General features: G+C 37.3%; 2 protein-coding genes and 1 non-coding gene across 3 annotated transcripts; 2 read left to right on the top strand and 1 right to left on the bottom strand.

The window, feature by feature from the left end:
- The first annotated feature begins 297 nt into the window (after nucleotides 1-297).
- Nucleotides 298-1,175, top strand: LOC139900895 (uncharacterized). The gene is made up of 2 exons (XM_071883645.1): nucleotides 298-600; nucleotides 705-1,175. Exons 1-2 carry the CDS (start codon nucleotides 298-300, stop codon nucleotides 1,173-1,175), a joined length of 774 nt encoding a protein of 257 aa, XP_071739746.1.
- A 7,297-nt stretch (nucleotides 1,176-8,472) lies between these two features.
- Nucleotides 8,473-8,579, bottom strand: LOC139903046 (small nucleolar RNA R71). The gene has a single exon (XR_011777894.1). It is a non-coding gene; the product is annotated as a small nucleolar RNA R71 (small nucleolar RNA).
- LOC139900894 (uncharacterized) lies at nucleotides 8,482-11,033 on the top strand. The gene is made up of 3 exons (XM_071883644.1): nucleotides 8,482-8,546; nucleotides 9,608-10,518; nucleotides 10,651-11,033. The coding sequence occupies exons 1-3, from the start codon at nucleotides 8,482-8,484 to the stop codon at nucleotides 11,031-11,033; spliced, it is 1,359 nt and encodes a 452-aa protein (XP_071739745.1).
- Nucleotides 11,034-16,864: the final 5,831 nt, after the last annotated feature.

Genomic DNA, 16,864 nt, shown 5'->3' with positions numbered 1-16,864 from the left:
AGAAGTGCGAAATATTAGCATGAAAGCCCCAATGTACGCGTTAATCGAAGGTGTCTTATATAGGAAGTCTTATCTAGGGCCAAGCCTATTGTGCATTGGACCTAATCAGGCTAAAGAGGTGCTTCAAGAAGTCACGAGGGTTCTTGCGCCTTACACTCAGGATACAGAACTATCACTGCAAAAGTGATGCGTATAGGGTGTTACTGGCCCACCATTCACAGCGATGCACCGGAAACTGTAAGGACATGCCAATCATGTCAACAACATACGCCGATAAGTCGAGCACCGCGGCATCCTATGATACCAATAACGGCAGCATGGCCATTCAGCAAATGGGCCATCGACATTTTCGGCCCCATCACTGCGTGCTCAAGAGGAATAAAATTCTTGGTGGTAGCAATTGATTATTTCACCAAGTGGGTGGAGGCAAAGGAATTGTCAACAATCACTAGCAGGCGCATTCGTAACTTCTTTTGGGAAGATATTGTGTGCAGGTTTGGTATCCCCAATGAAATTTTCAGCGACAACGGTACTCTCTTTGAAGGGGAGCCTTTCAGGAGCTGGTGTCAAGAACTGAATATCAAGCAGTCATTTACTTCGGTCTCCTACCCTCAGGCCAACGGACAATGTGAAGAACAAACCGAGATAACGTAAGGGGAATAAAGGTGTGCGTGGGCTTGTATGAAAATGAGTGGGTTTATTAGCTTTCGAGTGTTTTGTGGGTGCATCGCACTACTCATAAAAATAGCATAGGAGAAACACCGTTAAACTTGGTTTATGGGATGGAAGATATAATCCCCGTCGAATTAATGGTTCCAACGAAGCGTATACGTAGCTTCAATGAGTCAAGTAATGATGAAGGCTTGCGCACTAACATAGACATGCAAGAAGAGCGCAGAGAAATAGCTACCATACGCGAAGCTGCCAACAAGCAAAAAATCTCTAAGTATTACGATAAGCGTGTCAAGCTTATGTCGTTCAGAACTGGGGATTATGTATGGCGCAACAAAGAGGCAAGTCGAGTAGAAAATACTGGGAAGTTGGGGCCCAACTGGGAAGGCCCTTATGAAGTTATTGTCATAAGTGCAACGGGATCTTATATGCTTGTAGGAATAAATGGAGAACGAGTACCTCGTACTTGGCATGCAACCAATTTGAAAAGATGTTACATATAATTACCAGGCTGCAGCACCAGGGATTGATCATCCCACCTTTTAAGCACTTGCATTTTTTAGTTTACTTAAAATGTTGCTTTATTTACTTGTAAGACAACTCGTATTTCTTTCATGGTTGCAATAAGTTGTCATTTGGATATGACTTGAGAATTTGATTTATTTTGTAATGAATAAATTTAATTTTTTGAATAGAAGTGTTTGATTACATTTCGACGCACAATATGATGGCAATTACGTGCATCTTGCCTCCTTGAGGGATGATCTGTAGCTCCAGTGTGGTAGAAGCCTGTTTGGTTACAAGGCTAGATTTTAGGGTGGGTAACAGACATTGGTTTTCCTCCACCAACACACTCTCGCGGACTAGAAGACGGCAAGTCATGACTATAAATGGCAAGCATTGTGGTTGCTTGCCCACTAACCTAACTATTGATTCACTTAGAAGACTCTGGATATTTTACTTAGTAATGCAATAAAAAGCTTCGACTGTGTGCACAATAGTATGGCGTCGTTTAGCATTATTAAATTTAAAGTATAAATGACTATACATTGGTTTGTATGCAAATAACAATTTAAGTTTTAAGAACTTAATACGCCTAGTGATGCGAACAATATAATAAGAAAAGATATTGAATTACTTTACTTATTCAAACAAAAGATGCAATGCATATCATTGACTACATTACACTATTACAAAAGAAGTGCTTGAGGCACAAAAGTTGAACTGGCACACAGAAATGACACGAAGTGCTTGCAGGATCAGAAATGACATCCATATGGGTTTGAATGCAAATAGTTTCGAGTGCTTTGCTGGACTCAAGAACTCTTTCATAAGCATTATCTTCAAGCTGATCAACGATGATTTGAGGAATAACATGAGGGACTTCAATATTTTTTGAGATTAAATCCCAGAACCGCACCCGTTCGAGCGCCTTGGTAGGTTTAAGAGCTTATGTATAAAGCTCGGTTACAATAGAAGCGCCAAGTGCATGGGTAGCGATGGTTGAAAGCGTGGCACGTAGATCTGCAAAATTCCATCACATGACGTCATGACTCGCAGCAGCTTCGCTAACATGGGTAGCGAGATCATTCTTCTCAAAAGTTAACAAATCAAGATTAGAGGTAGCAACAACAAGCTCCTCCCTCAGTACCCTGTTTTTGTCCTCGTAATCAACCTACGAAGATAGCAACTCAACTTTTTCTTTCTTCAAAGACTCAACGGTGGCCTCAGCTGTTTTCAGGGCGTCATTGGCCACTTTCAACTGCATTTCAAGAAGCTGCACTCTTTTCTGTAGCTGCCCAGATAAGTATAGATTAGCACGATGACTGCGCTTGGTACTCAACCTGTCACTATCCCTCGCCCATGTCAAGAATGACAACTGCGTGTCAAAGTTCATCTTTTGGTCTGGTATCATCTTCTCCAACTCTTGCCTTATGACAGCAGGAACGCACCCCTGCGTGTAGAGATTTTTCTCGAGCATGGTGCGCTTAGAAACATTTAACATTGTAGACAAGTTATCCGCTTGGATGTTCACATATCGATTGTCGTTCATAATTGGCACCCGAGTGGAAGGGGTGGCGCTGGCTCGGATGGCAGCAGGGGTAGAGGAGGATGGAGTAATAATGGAAAGAGGAACCAGCATGATTGGCTGAACATTAACAGTTAGGGGAGCAGAGAATACAGGGGGTGCACGTGCAATAGACAGAGTAGCAGCAGAAATTGGAGGCTCCACATCTTCATCAATATGAACAACTGGCAACCAAATACTACAATAAGATATGCACAAAATAGGGGTATAAACTTTAGAAAAATAAATTAATTAAGTTGTATTATACCTTCAGACGAACTCGCAGCTTTGATCTTCTTAGAGGGAGGATTGAGGCGCACAGATGATTGGCACTTCGAAGTAGCTTCATCTGCTACCTCATCACTATTCATGGCTTCAGCATCTTTCATGCTAGCGCCCTTTTCAACAGTTTCTTTCTTGATGGTGTAACCCTTAAAATCGTATTCCATAAGGATATCGCGAGCATTCATCACTGAAAAAGTAGTGCACAAAGGTTAGCATGCACTAAAGTAAATCATTAATTGAGTGATTTAGGCAAATAAGGAATGTACCCTTTCCCTTAAGAATGATGACAAGATTGGTGCCAACATACGACCAATATGATGAAACATAGGTAAGAAACAAAACTTCATTTGGATAAATGCGAAGACTAAGCTTTTTGCCAGCGCACGGGTTGAAAAATTCTTGCTCAGCCGGGTCAATGGGAGGGGGTCTATTCAAGGTAATGTTCGAACCAGTGTGCCATTGAAGAATGTTGGCAAACTCATGAGGGACAAAATTGTGGTTAACGATGTAAAAGGAATCTTTCCAGGAGTTTTGTAGACCTTTTTTTTGTCCGGCAGTGAATGAAACTCGATTAGAGAAACTATACTAATCATGCTTACTCACTTGATAACGAAAGATGTTTTGACAAACTACCAAAGAAGGTTCACGATTATTAGCCCTACACCACATCTCAAATAACGATAAACGAGCGGCACTGTAGGGGTTAAGTTGACCTAACCCTATGTTGTACGCAGACAGGACTCTCGTGAAGAAATTAGTTGGAGGAATGCGAATGTTCCCAACTTCGAGGGGTTGATCGTACACGGCGATCATGTCTGGGGGTTGTTTGTCGGCTCGTTCATTCGACTTAGGGAGTGTAGGGTTAAAATTAACGATTGGTAGGTGCCATTCGCTAATACATTTAATGGACTCTTGGTCAAGGGTTGAAGGAATTGAGTGGACGTGAACAACGATGGTGCTAGTGAAAGAAGATGCCATGAGATTAAAGGTGGAAAGTAAACTGACCTGAGAGATTGATTGTATGGTAGCCGTAACTTGATCGGATGATTTGGGAGTGAAGATGAAAAAGAAATTAATTTGAATCATTTACCTTAAATGGAAAATACTGGGTCCTATTTATACTGGGAACGGTTAGGGCTCCAAAAACGAATGATTCAAGATACACCGTACACGTGTCACCATCTGAACAAGTGACAAAAAGAATGAACGGTTGATGATAAGAATAACGTGTGGTTACGTTTTAGGATGGTGCAGGTTAGCAAAATCTGGTGGTTACGCAAGCTGTGATTTGACAGCCTGTCATGATTATCTGCACTGCAGCTGTTTCCAACGCTGTCAGTAGCGGACGTTTGATTGACAGCGGCTGTCTAATAATTAATGCAGCATAATGGTGAATCTTGGTTAAATAATTTGGTTACTTAAGAGTTACTTTTATTTTAATCAAGATATTTTGTGTGAGATCAATAAATATTTTACGAAGGTCATTTGCTTTAAGGTTCCTAAGTAAGAGTTTAACATGATGCGCCATGGTGATCGCACATCATATTTAACTGGGGGGACTTAATGATACGCGTACCTATGCACATAATGCTCGTGTGTATTACGTGCAAAATGCACGTCTTGAATAACTAAACCATCTGATTAGAAGGCGCCGTATAGTCTTTACTTAGTGCACACAGAAGCAATCTGATGCAATCTTATCCATAATTAAACATGATCCTTTTCCAACTATAAATCCGTTATTTATGGTTATTATTCGGGAAGGATCTAGAAACGAATTAAGGGATAATTTAGGGTTAGGGTTTTACTGTACATACAACCCTAACCTCCTTCACTCATCATTAACGTTTTTCTGTATTACTCGACTATTTGATTGCAACCAGAAAACAATCTCACGGTAACAGGTTTGTTCTCCGAACATAAACCCTATGAAACCACCTTTAGTGGCCATTGTTGCGGCAGTTGCCATCAATGATGGACGTATCTTTGATCACCCTTTTTTAGATCATCATCTCTATAAGGGTTATTTATAGTAAACCGGACCAGAGATCAAAGCTATAAACGTCCTTAAACACTCTATCATGCACACAACATTAACCTAGCTCTTGGAGCAGATTTATGTTCAATCATAAGTGTTATAACTTGCATTCATGGCAACTTGTATCTTAAAGCAATATTCAAATCAAGTCAATACAAATTGCCAAAAAATTAAAATATGCTTTGACATAAACCAACCATTATCTTCAATCTCTCTACATCAACATTTCCACTTGACCCGCATGATAGTCATTTTAGCACTCCTTTCAACAACTTCTTCATTTTGGACTGATTTTCCTTGTTCTTGATCTGGTTTCTGTAAATTTGATCAAGCTTTCCATTGATGTCTAAATTTTTAAATGGAGTCGGTTGTTTCTTCTTCATCACTATCTGAGAGTTCAATCGCCCTTTTACTTGACTCACTCGTCCCTGTTTCTTCAACTGTTCTAATCCTCTTTGAAGATGATGCTCTCGAGATTCCTTTTGCCTGCCCCTTGATAACATAAAGAGTGGGCAGATAAGAATCGGGATGAGTAATTTCAAAGTGTTGGAACAGTTTGTTGAGATGCATCTCATACGGCAAAGCTCGAGTTATTTCGGTGATGAGATTACTCATTCTTAAGGCCATGAGAAAAGCAATGTTGACGGGTTCCTTGTTTTCCAGACACCATATTAACACAAGTTGAGTGGCATGGATGTTAGAATGATTTCCAGCTTTACAATAGATATTGAAATTGATCACTCGACTCCATCAATCACGACATTTGCATCAGAGAGGAAGCTCGGAGGATTGATTATGTCATGATGTTTGCTGTAGAATTCACAATCTACATAGGGAACTTTCATTATTTCACCAAATTCCCTAAGGGAGAGGGAGTATGGTTTGTCACGAAGAATAAAGAAGATTCGCCCATTCTCAAAGGTGAAATTAGCATAGAATTCCCGAATAAGAGTTGGATAGATAGGACCATCAATGGTGAGAAATTCCTCCCACATGATCGTGGTAAAGGCATGCATAAGATCGGGCAATTGAGTGTACACAACCCTTCTTGCTTCTTCAATCTTTCTATCGCCGAGGAATTGCTTGTTATAGTTGATTCTGAGACTTTGAGTTCTTAGAGGATTGTTGATATTGCTCTAATTATACATGTTTTATCTCGCAATATCTCCCTTATTTCATTCGGTTTTGAGAATCATTGGGGCCGAAAGTTGTTTAATTGCGCTAAAGTGTCGGTTCTGGGCTAAAAGCTTGATCTGGTACAAAATTGACTAAGTCTTAATCAAAAGAGGCAAAGAAAATGGCAGTGCAGAAATCAGCTCCAAAAGCGCCGCTCCTAATATAGGAGTGCCGCTCCTATTGGACAAAAGCACCGCACCTCAAAGAAAAGCGACGTTCTTGTGCTACAGTTAGTCACAAAAGTGGCGCTCCTGAAGAAAGTCAAAAGCGCCGCTCCTCATCTAAAAGCGGCGCTCCTGTCGCTGTTCAGCCCAGAATTTTCAGCATTATAAAAGAAAAAAGATTAGGTCATATTCAAGGGAGCTGCAATTCCAAGTCCGATTTTCACTTCCAAAACCCTAATTTCATCATCTATTTGAGTTTGAAGGTGAATTAAAGGAAGCAAGCTCAAGTTCCATTATAGTTTAGCTCTAGATCTTTTTCTCTTTGTATTTGGGTTGTAATCTCCACCTTTATTTCTCTAATTTTGAATTAAATACTTGTAATAACTCAATATGATGTTTATTTTTGTTTCAATGCTTATGATTAGTGTAATCTTTGCCATGCTTGGCTAAATTGATTTTGTTTGCTTATCTATGAATCTTTAATGCAAGGATTTGCCCTAAATCAATTGGATAAAATTGATTGAATGAAATAAATGAACAAGTGTTATTGTGTTAGCTATAGATCCATTGCTATGCATTTGTTTTAGGCTTTACTTTGATTACATAGATTGAGTAGCTCTCTTAGTGATTTGAGAAGTGAATCAATTTGTGCTTCAACACACATAATGATCTAGATAACTAGATTAAGGATTTCACGTGATTGTGTTCTTGATTTAAGTTGGTTTTCAATTGGCCTTTAGTCAACATGGTGGTGTTCGATTATCTTAAGTGATTTTGATAGTTAAAGGGTTCTAAGTGATTTCAGCCCAAGCATAATCTCAATGACCAATCATGCTTAACTTGATCTTAGAATGCAATGTTTATGTGAGTTTGCAAAGTGTAATTTGATTAAGGTTTGGTAGTAATGCTAAACATTTGAATAGTTCAACAGCTAATGCGATAGCAATTTAGGTAAAATGGGGCAATCCAAGCATAGAGAGGATTAAGTAAGTGAACACTACTTAATTAAGTAAGTGAACACTACTTAGTTAATTGAATTAGTTCTTAATATTTAGTTACTCGTTACTTGTTACTTGTTTTAATTGTTAAGTTTAAGTTTGTTTACTTGCGCACGTCTTAGTTGTTAATTAAAATCAATCAAAACCCCCAATCAAACAAACCCTAGGACAATTAATAGTTTCAATTATTCTACTTACACCACTCTCTTGGGATGAACTTGAAACGAATACTTACATTAAAGTGCTATAATAACGGGGTTCTAATTGCTCGTTAGTTGTGTGTGCTTATTTGTAGTGTTTGAATCTTGTATAAATTTTGAGGGTAAATGATGTATTGTTCCACACGCATCAACAATTTCTTGGCGCCATTGCCGAGGAGCGGTTAGCTAGTGGGATATTTGGTTTAAGCTTTTAATCGTCCGATCCTTTTGTATGGGTTTACCCTTACAAAAGTTACTTTTCTTGTTTTTATATTCTATTTTATATTTGGAAAACCGTTTTTGTTTGTGTTGTGATTGAAGGATAAGTACTATGAAAACAATATCCCAAAAGGATCAAGAGGTTACACCTCTATATTTTGATCCGGAGAGACACGTGCACGGGGTTTATAAGGGTAGAGAAGAAAGGGTTTTAAGGAAATATTTTAAGGTTTTGCCATTTTGTTTATCAACCAAATACCAATCAATCAAGAGCAACAAAATGATCCAAATGACACTCCGATGTGGAACGCTAGGTTGGTTGCACCTACCTTGGCGCCTCCCGCCATTACAAAACCACCAATTGGGGCCGATAATTGAAAGATCGAGGGAAACTTCTTCACAATGATCAAGGATATGCTATTTCATGGGTTGATCGAGGAAAATCCGTTTGAATATAAACAATTTAATGATATTTGTGACATCTACAAGAACAAGGATGTTACCAATGACGCTTCAAGTTAATGGCATTCCCCTTTACTCTTCAAGGTGATGCGAAAGTGTGGTTAAGGAACCTACCTTCCGATTCTATTAGGAATTTTCAATATTTAACTGAAGCTTTTATCAATCACTTTTTCCCACCATCAAAGCCGAGCGCCTTAGAATGGAGATTAATAGATTCACTCAACAGAATGATGAGTCTTTGTATGATGCATGGATACAATTCAAGTAAATGCTAAGAGCTTATCCACCGCATGGTTTCACTAAGAAAGAAGACATCAACACATTCTACCGGGGTACTTATGCATTGACAAGACAAACTCTTGATGCATCTTCGGGAGGATTTTTTACGTATAAGTCACCTAATACGGCCAAAACCATGTTAGAGGATATGTCGGTCAACACTTACGAATGGAACCCTTCACCATGAGACTTAGCAAGGAAAAATGTAGCCCAAGTGGAGAGTGACAATGGTCAAGTCACTCTTGCAAGCCTAAATAATAATTTCAAATGTATGGAAAAGAGTTGAAAAGGCTACAACAATCGGTAGTTGCAATGCAAGTAGGTTGTCAAAGGTGCGAAGGCCCACATCTCACCAAGAATTGTCCCTAAATTAATCAATGCAACCATGTTGACTTGGATGACATTCCCATGAATTCGGATGCTCATGTTAGCTATGTGAGTAATCAAAACTATTAAAGAGGTGGAACATTAAACCAAGGCTACCACAATCCTAACCAAAAGCAATTATCGTTCAATAATCAAAACAATACACCACCCGGATTTACGAACCAAAACCAACACCGAAACCAAAGTTACAACAACAACTATAACTAAAACCTAAGCAACAACTTCCAATACCAAAGCCAACAACCTTACAACAATCAACCTTACAACAACTAACCCAATCTGAATTATCAAAACAACCAAGGTTATAGCCAACCTCAAAATAACCAAGGTTACAACCAAAAACCTCAACAAAACACTCAACAATCCCAACCTTTAAAGAGTTTAGAAGAAATCATGCAAAATTATATTAAGAAGTCGGAAACAACCGAAGCATTTTTGTTAAAGGAGAACGAGTTCTTAAAGCAACAATTGAAGCACCAACAAGCTTCATTTCAAAATCTTGAGAGCACCGTTGGAAGACTTTCAACCCAAGTTACCGAAAGACCACAAGGAACCTTACCATCCAACACACAAGTCAACCCAAACAACAATTACAACAATAACCGACAAACAAACCAAAACCGATAAAACAACAACACAAGAGTGATTCCTATCGAAAGCATCAACCAAAACCCTAACTACCCAAATCCAAATGAAAATGTCAATGCCATAACCACTAGAAGCGGTCTAACTACCCAAGGGATTGAAGATCCCCATCCACAACCCTTTATCACCCAAGAACCACTACCGAGCTTTATAGAAGAGGAGATCGAGGTTAGTAAAGAGAAGGGTAAAGAAAAGGTGAACTCAACTGAGGGTACGGATAATGATGAAACGGGTAAGAAAAAGGGTAATGAGCCTTTAAAGGCTACAAGACCGGTGTCATATCCAAAAGCTTTAAGGAAGGATAAGTTGGCGGCTCAATACAAAAAGTTTCAAGATATGATGAAAAATGTCTCGGTCAATTTGCCAATCACCGAAGTGCTTAAAGGAATGCCAAACTACGGTCGGTTCATCAAGGAGCTAATATCTCAAAGGGCTAAATATCATGATGAAACATCTTTCTTTATTGAAGAGGAATGCAACAAGATTCTTGCATCAAGGCTAAGGATCCCTAAGAAGTTAGGAGATCTGGGAAAATTCATTTTCCTTTGTAAGTTTGGTGGCTCGGAAGTTTTCAATGCACTTTTCGATTTGGGTGCAAGCATTAACCTAATGCCCCATTCACTTTACGAGCAACTCGGCCTTGGACCTCTTAAACCGACCCGAATTAGGATAAGATTGGCTAATCATTCATTTCACACCACTATTGGTATCACCGAGGACATCTTGGTTAGCATTGACACATTGGTGTTCTCGATTGATTTTGTTATCATGGAGATGAAGGAGGATCTTCAAGTCCCCCTCATCTTAGGACGACCATTTCTTACGACCGCCGACACTATCATCTTGGTACAATGCAATCAACTCAACATTGGAGTTGGTGAAGAGCGTGTTACCATAAACATCTGGGAAGCTATGAAGCAATCGAGTAATACCGATGATGATTAGTGTTATGCCCTTGACCACATTGACTTTTGTGTAGATAAGGAGCTTGAAAACCTTTTAGGGGTTGATACCACCAGGTTCAACTAAATTTATGATAATGACATTGTGGATTTAGAGGCCGACTTTAGGGAATTGATGAACGTTAATATTGATGAAAGTGAAATTGAATGTGAGACTACTCGGGAAGAACCATTTGAGACTATTCCCAACGAAGATAGATTTCGAATCAAGTCTTCATGGGAAGAACCTCCTACTCTTGAGCTTAAAGAGCTCCCCGAGCATCTTGAGTATGCTTATCTTAAGGAAGCAAACCAACTTCCGGTGATTATCTCTTTGAGACTCACCCAAGACCAAAAGACACAACTTGTTTCAATACTTAAGTCCCATCACTCGGCCATAGCATGCAAAAACACGGACATTCCGGGGATCAATCCATCATATTGCACGCACAAAATTCTCATGGAAGAGAATTTTAAACCGGTTGTCCAAAAACAATGAAGACTTAACCCAAACATGAAAGAGATTGTGAAAAAGGAAGTGATCAAATTACTAAACGTGGGCCTTATCTACCCAATATCCGACTCGCAATGGGTGAGTCCCGTCCAAGTTGTGCCCAAAAAGGGTGGGACCACGGTGATCTTAAATGATCAACATGAGCTTGTCCAAACCCGAACCATCACAGGATTGCGGGTATGCATTGACTATAGACGTTTAAACGATGCCACACGAAAAGACCATTTCCCACTCCCTTACATTAATCAAATGATCGAACCTCTAGCAGGGAGAGAGTTCTATTACTTTCTTGACGGGTTTTCGGGATACTTCCAAATCCCAATAGACTCCGAAGACCAAAAAAAGACAACCTTTACATGTCCCTATGGTACATACGCGTATCGAAGAATGCCTTTTGGCCTATGTAATGCCCCGAGGATTTTCCAAAGGTGCATGCTTGCTATTTTTTCAAATATGGTTAAGGATACTATGGAAAGTATTCATGGATGACTTTTCAGTGTTCAAAGACTCTTTTGACCAATGTCTTAAAAACTTTGATAAAATGTTGACCCATAGTGAAAATGCAAATTTAGTTTTAAATTGGGAAAAATGTCACTTCATGGTCAACGAGGGGGTAGTGTTGGGTCATAAAATTTCTAGGGCAGGAATCGAGGTAGACAAAGCCAAAATTAGCGTGATAAAAGACTTACCTAGACCATCGGATGTGAAAGCAATCCGAAGTTTTCTTGGGCACGCGGGATTTTATCGTTGGTTCATAAAAGATTTTTCAAAAATCACCTGCCCTATGACTAAGTTGTTAGAAAAGACCAACCTTTCTTGTTTGAAGATGAATGCATTGAGCCATTTAACTTGTTGAAAGAAAAGCTCATTAACCCACCAATTCTTATTTCGCCCGATTGGGATAAAGACTTTGAATTAATGTACGATGCGAGCGATTTTGCGCTAGGTGCGGTTCTTGGTCAAAGAGTTGACCAACACTTTAAACCGATATATTATGCAAGCAAAACCCTAAATGGGGCCCAATTGAACTACACCACTATCGAGAAGGAGCTTCTTGCGGTAGTATTCACTTTCGATAAGTTTCGGTCTTATCTTGTACTTTCAAAGACGACCGTCTAAACGGATCACTCTGCGTTAAAGTATCTCTTTCAAAAGCAAGAGTTGAAACATCGTCTGATTCGTTGGGTGCTACTTTTGCAAGAGTTTGACATAGAAATTAAGAATAAAAAAGGAGCCGAGAATGTGGCTGCCAATCACTTGTCAAGGGTAGACAATCCCAGGCTTCAACCTTTAGACGAGTCAAAAATTCGGGAAACCTCCCCGGATGAAGATTTAATGCGAGTTGACATAGTCGATGAAGTCCCATGGTTTGCCCATTTTGCAAACTACTTGGCCTCAAATGTTTTACAGAAAGGTTTGTCATACCAATAAATGAAAATTTTTTTGAACGATTTATGGTATTACTTTTGGGAAGACCCACACTTGTTCTGCATTGGGGCAGATCAAGTAATTCGGAGATGTGTATATGGGTAGCAAGCCCGAGAAAGAAGTTGTCATAGTGGACCAAAGGGGGGCATTTTGGGCCAATCACACCGCTAAAAAGGTGTTTGATTTCGGATTCTTGATAAGGCTAAAAAGGAACATATATTTCATAGCAAAATCCCCCAAGAAAGACAAGATTTTAGTTGCAATTGTTCCATTTTCGAGTAATATTCGTTTATTTTAAATAAGTGCGAAGACAAAAGGCGAAAACGAAGATTTGAAGACGCAAAGGTCCAAAAAGCTCAAAAGTACAAGATACAATCAAAAAGGTTCAAATTATTGATGAAGAACGTCTAAAAATGACAAGAGTACAAGTTACAAAACGCAAAGTACACGATATAAAATTGTACGAAAGGGCGTTCGAAAATCCGGAACCGAGGCATGAACCAACTTTCAACGCTCGACGCAACGGTGTAAAAATTACGAGTCAACTATGCACAAGAATAAAATATAATATTTAAATAATTCATAATAAGAATAATATTAAATAATAAAAAGTTGTTAATTGAGCATAGTTCAGGGGTCGTAAATGAAAATTTCAATTCTAATTTCGCTATAAAAGCGATGATTTACGATAAATTTGGGGAGAACTTTTCTATCCTTTTTTTTTATCCGATCAAATATCTATATCAATTATCAATATCTATATTCTATATCTCTATCATAATGTTAACTTAATAAGATATAACAATAATCTTAATTTTAATTTTAAATTATGATAATAATAAGATTTATGATAGAGATCGTTTGAGTGTGTAAGTCGAAATTCTGTCCGTGTAACGCTACGCTATTTTTAATCATTGTAAGTTATGTTCAACCTTTTTACATTAATGTCTCGTAGCTAAGTTATTATTATGCTTATTTAAAACGAAGTAATCATGATGATAGGCTAATTACTAAAATTGGGTAATTGGGCTTTGTACCATAATTAAGGTTTGGGCAAAAGACCGACACTTGTGGAAATTGAACTATTGACTATTAATAGATGGGGGGTATTGTCTAATTGAGTGACAACTCATTGGAGTCTGTCGAACCTATCTTCAAATTAATTAACCTAATAATTAATAATGATTATGGTTGTCCTATTTAGTGATGTTCATATGTAATCTGTTATAATCATTTAATTAATCAATTGGGTTGGGTAATTGATTATTCATTCTGATCAAGTGGATGAATTAATATTCATAAACTAATTAAAACAGGGGTGGATTACATACAGTGATAACTGGTGTAATTGTTGACAGAAGTGATAACTGCGTCACAGTTTAAATCCTTAATCAGTTGGAATATTTGACTTCGGGTATAAGGGTAATTTGACGAGGATACTCGCACTTTATATTTATGACCGATGGACTATTATGGACAAAAACCAGATAGACGTATCAAATAAACCAGGACAAAGGACAATTAATCCATGGTAATAAATTAAAATCAACACGTCAAACATCATGATTACGGAAGTTTAAATAAGCATAATTCTTTTATTATATTTCTCATCGTATCTTTATTTACTGTCATTTTATTACTCGCAATTTTATTTACTGTCATTTTATTTATTGTCATTATTTTACGCACTTTAATTATCGTCATTTATCTTTACGCTTAAAATATAGAATCGACAAACCGGTCATTAAACGGTAAAACCCCCCTTTTATAATAATATTACTACTTATATAATTATATATATTTTATATAAATATAGTTAAAAATATAGTAAGTATCACCAGCTCCCTGTGGAACGAACCGGACTTACTAAAAACTACACTACTCTACGATTAGGTACACTGCCTATAGTGTTGTAGCAAGGTTTAGGTATATCTCATCCGTAAATTAATAAAACTTGTGTCATATTTTGTAGTATTTTGTATTAAAAATAATACTATTTCGTACCCTCACGCTACATCATCAAGTTTTTGTCCCTCTTTTGTTGTACTAGTTTTAAAAAAAAAAAAATCCACCCAATTAAAAAAATATTTATATCCCCGCACTTAAGTGCATTATTAGTGCATTATTAGTTAAATATAATTTTGTTTGTCAAATAAATAAAAAAAAATTATATTGATCTTATCATACTAAAAGATCGGGCCCGGTCCATTTTCTAGTTAACGTATTAAAAAAAAAAACAAGATTTTAAATAAGTGCGATTGTTCGTTTTAGCCTTTCATGGGGTATAATATTACTTTATTTTTAAAGCGAATAAAGTGAGCTGTCAAACTAAATCACTTTTTCATTAAGTTTATAAATTTTAATTTAATAAAATAAAAATAAAAATAAAAATAAAAAGAGTGATAGGATCAGTAGGCTAGCTAGTTCACTGGGACTTGTGACTACCTACACAAAATTCAATGAATCACACACAAAAACTAATATTCAACCCCATGTGATTTACAAGTTCAAAGCATTCAAAGAAAGATTCTGCCAACCCATTTTTGCCTACTCCGTAACATTTTCTTTTTATTAGTTGTAAGTGTTGTAAAAAAAAAAAAAAAAAAATAGCGTGCTTTGTTGAATGCTTTTGGACCTAATTCATGCACCTAAATTCATGCACAATAATTCATGCCGTGATTTGTTGAATGCTTTTGGACTTGACATAATAATAAAGATATTTTTTTTTTTCGACCCTTTATGAAACACGCATGTACTGATCTACCAACATCACATCCTTTTTATTTCAGTCTCTTTAAAATTAATTAAGTTGTGAGGTGGAGGTTAATTTCGTGAGCCATAATTAAAGGTATGTTGCTTTATTTTGTGATCTTATCTCTATTCCTTTCTCTCTTTGATGCATAACCGAACCAAACACCCTTTGTCCTCAATCTCTTTGTTTTGGGATATTTTTATTTGATCAAACGAGTTTGACTTTTTAAACTTTAATTGTTTAAATTTGGCTTGTGACTTTCATTATTTAGTTTATAACAATTTTGACACTTTCATTTTTTTTTGTGATAACTCAGGGTGATAATATTGTATCGAATTTTTTTTTTAGTTAAAAAAAAAAACGTTAAAAAAAAAAATTATTTTAAGTTTTATTACCTTTAGATTTTTAGACTCTAGTTACAATTTTTAGTATTAAGTTTAGTTTTGCCATAGTTATTTTTACTTCTAGAATTTTTAGGCTTTGCCGTAAAATCCCTTAAGTGCTTATTCCTTAGACTAAGTTTTAGGTGCTTTAGAATTTTACGACGCCGTATTTCGCACTACTTTCTTATTTTTATTTTTCGACGCCTATTTTTCGACCTTTTTATTTTTCGACACTTTTCGACGCGCAATCTTTTTCTCTCTTATTTCTCGCCATTCTAGTTTTTAGGACTTAGAATTTTTTCTACTTCTTCTCTAAATTTCTTAAAATTACGAAAATTTATTTTAAGTGGTTAAATTGATAGACATCAAAATTTTCTGGTTCGTAGTAATAGTTGGATTTGTACGTGGACCGGGTTATTGGAGCCAAACAGTACTCAATTATATTGAGACCAAACGAATCCTGCCCCTCTGCTGCATCTTTTGGCTATTCGAAACGTGGGCAAAATCAGAAAAGTCTATTAATTGGATAACTTATTATAATTTTTCTTTCCTTTTTAAAAACTAATAGGATATTCAGTGAATGCACCGAGCAAGACGTTCGCCGCCGGTCATACGTTCACCACCTGTAACTCGATCAAGACATCTAGCAAATATTGTCGCCGTTGATTTTTCTTTAGAATCGTCATCTAGTCGACCAAGTACTCCAATTCAAATTTTCGATAATCCATCTTTTGAACCCGACTTCACAACTAAGAACCCGGAGGATATTCAAGGACAATTCCAAGATCCTGAACCACTAGTCATTCCTCCTGAGCTACAAACCGTTAAATCAGAATCTTCTAGTGATTCGAATTCAAAAAAATTCAATTATGGAAGTAACGGAACCTCTAAGTATGGAAGACCGAATGAGAGCTACACGCACGGGCCAAGGTCACGCCATTATTAAGCCAGAAGTTAATGCTCCAGATTATGAAATCAAAGGACAAATCCTACACATGGTAACTAATCAATGCCAATTCGGTGGTACGGCAAAAGAAGATCCAAACGAACATCTTCGAACCTTTAATAGGATCTGTACTCTATTTAAAATCAGAGAAGTGGAGGATGAACAGATTTATCTCATGTTGTTTCCCTGGACTTTAAAGGGAGAAGCCAAAGATTGGTTAGAATCGTTACCTGAAGGGGCGATTGACACATGGGATGTCTTAGTTGAAAAATTTCTTCAAAGATTCTTTCCGGCATCTAAAGCCGTG

Source organism: Rutidosis leptorrhynchoides, chromosome 3 (assembly GCF_046630445.1).
Source record: "Rutidosis leptorrhynchoides isolate AG116_Rl617_1_P2 chromosome 3, CSIRO_AGI_Rlap_v1, whole genome shotgun sequence".
Classification (NCBI taxonomy): Eukaryota; Viridiplantae; Streptophyta; class Magnoliopsida; order Asterales; family Asteraceae; genus Rutidosis; species Rutidosis leptorrhynchoides.
This window is presented reverse-complemented; position numbering and strand designations above follow the sequence as displayed.

Coding starts and splice junctions, on each gene's coding strand:
- LOC139900895 (XM_071883645.1), top strand. CDS start 298: ATGATACCAATAACGGCAGCATGGCCATTCAGCAAATGGGCCATCGAC. Junction 601..704: donor TCAAGCAGTCATTTACTTCG/GTCTCCTACCCT, acceptor TGGGTTTATTAG/CTTTCGAGTGTTTTGTGGGT.
- LOC139900894 (XM_071883644.1), top strand. CDS start 8,482: ATGGAGATTAATAGATTCACTCAACAGAATGATGAGTCTTTGTATGAT. Junction 8,547..9,607: donor GATGCATGGATACAATTCAA/GTAAATGCTAAG, acceptor TCCTATCGAAAG/CATCAACCAAAACCCTAACT. Junction 10,519..10,650: donor GGAAGCTATGAAGCAATCGA/GTAATACCGATG, acceptor TTGTGGATTTAG/AGGCCGACTTTAGGGAATTG.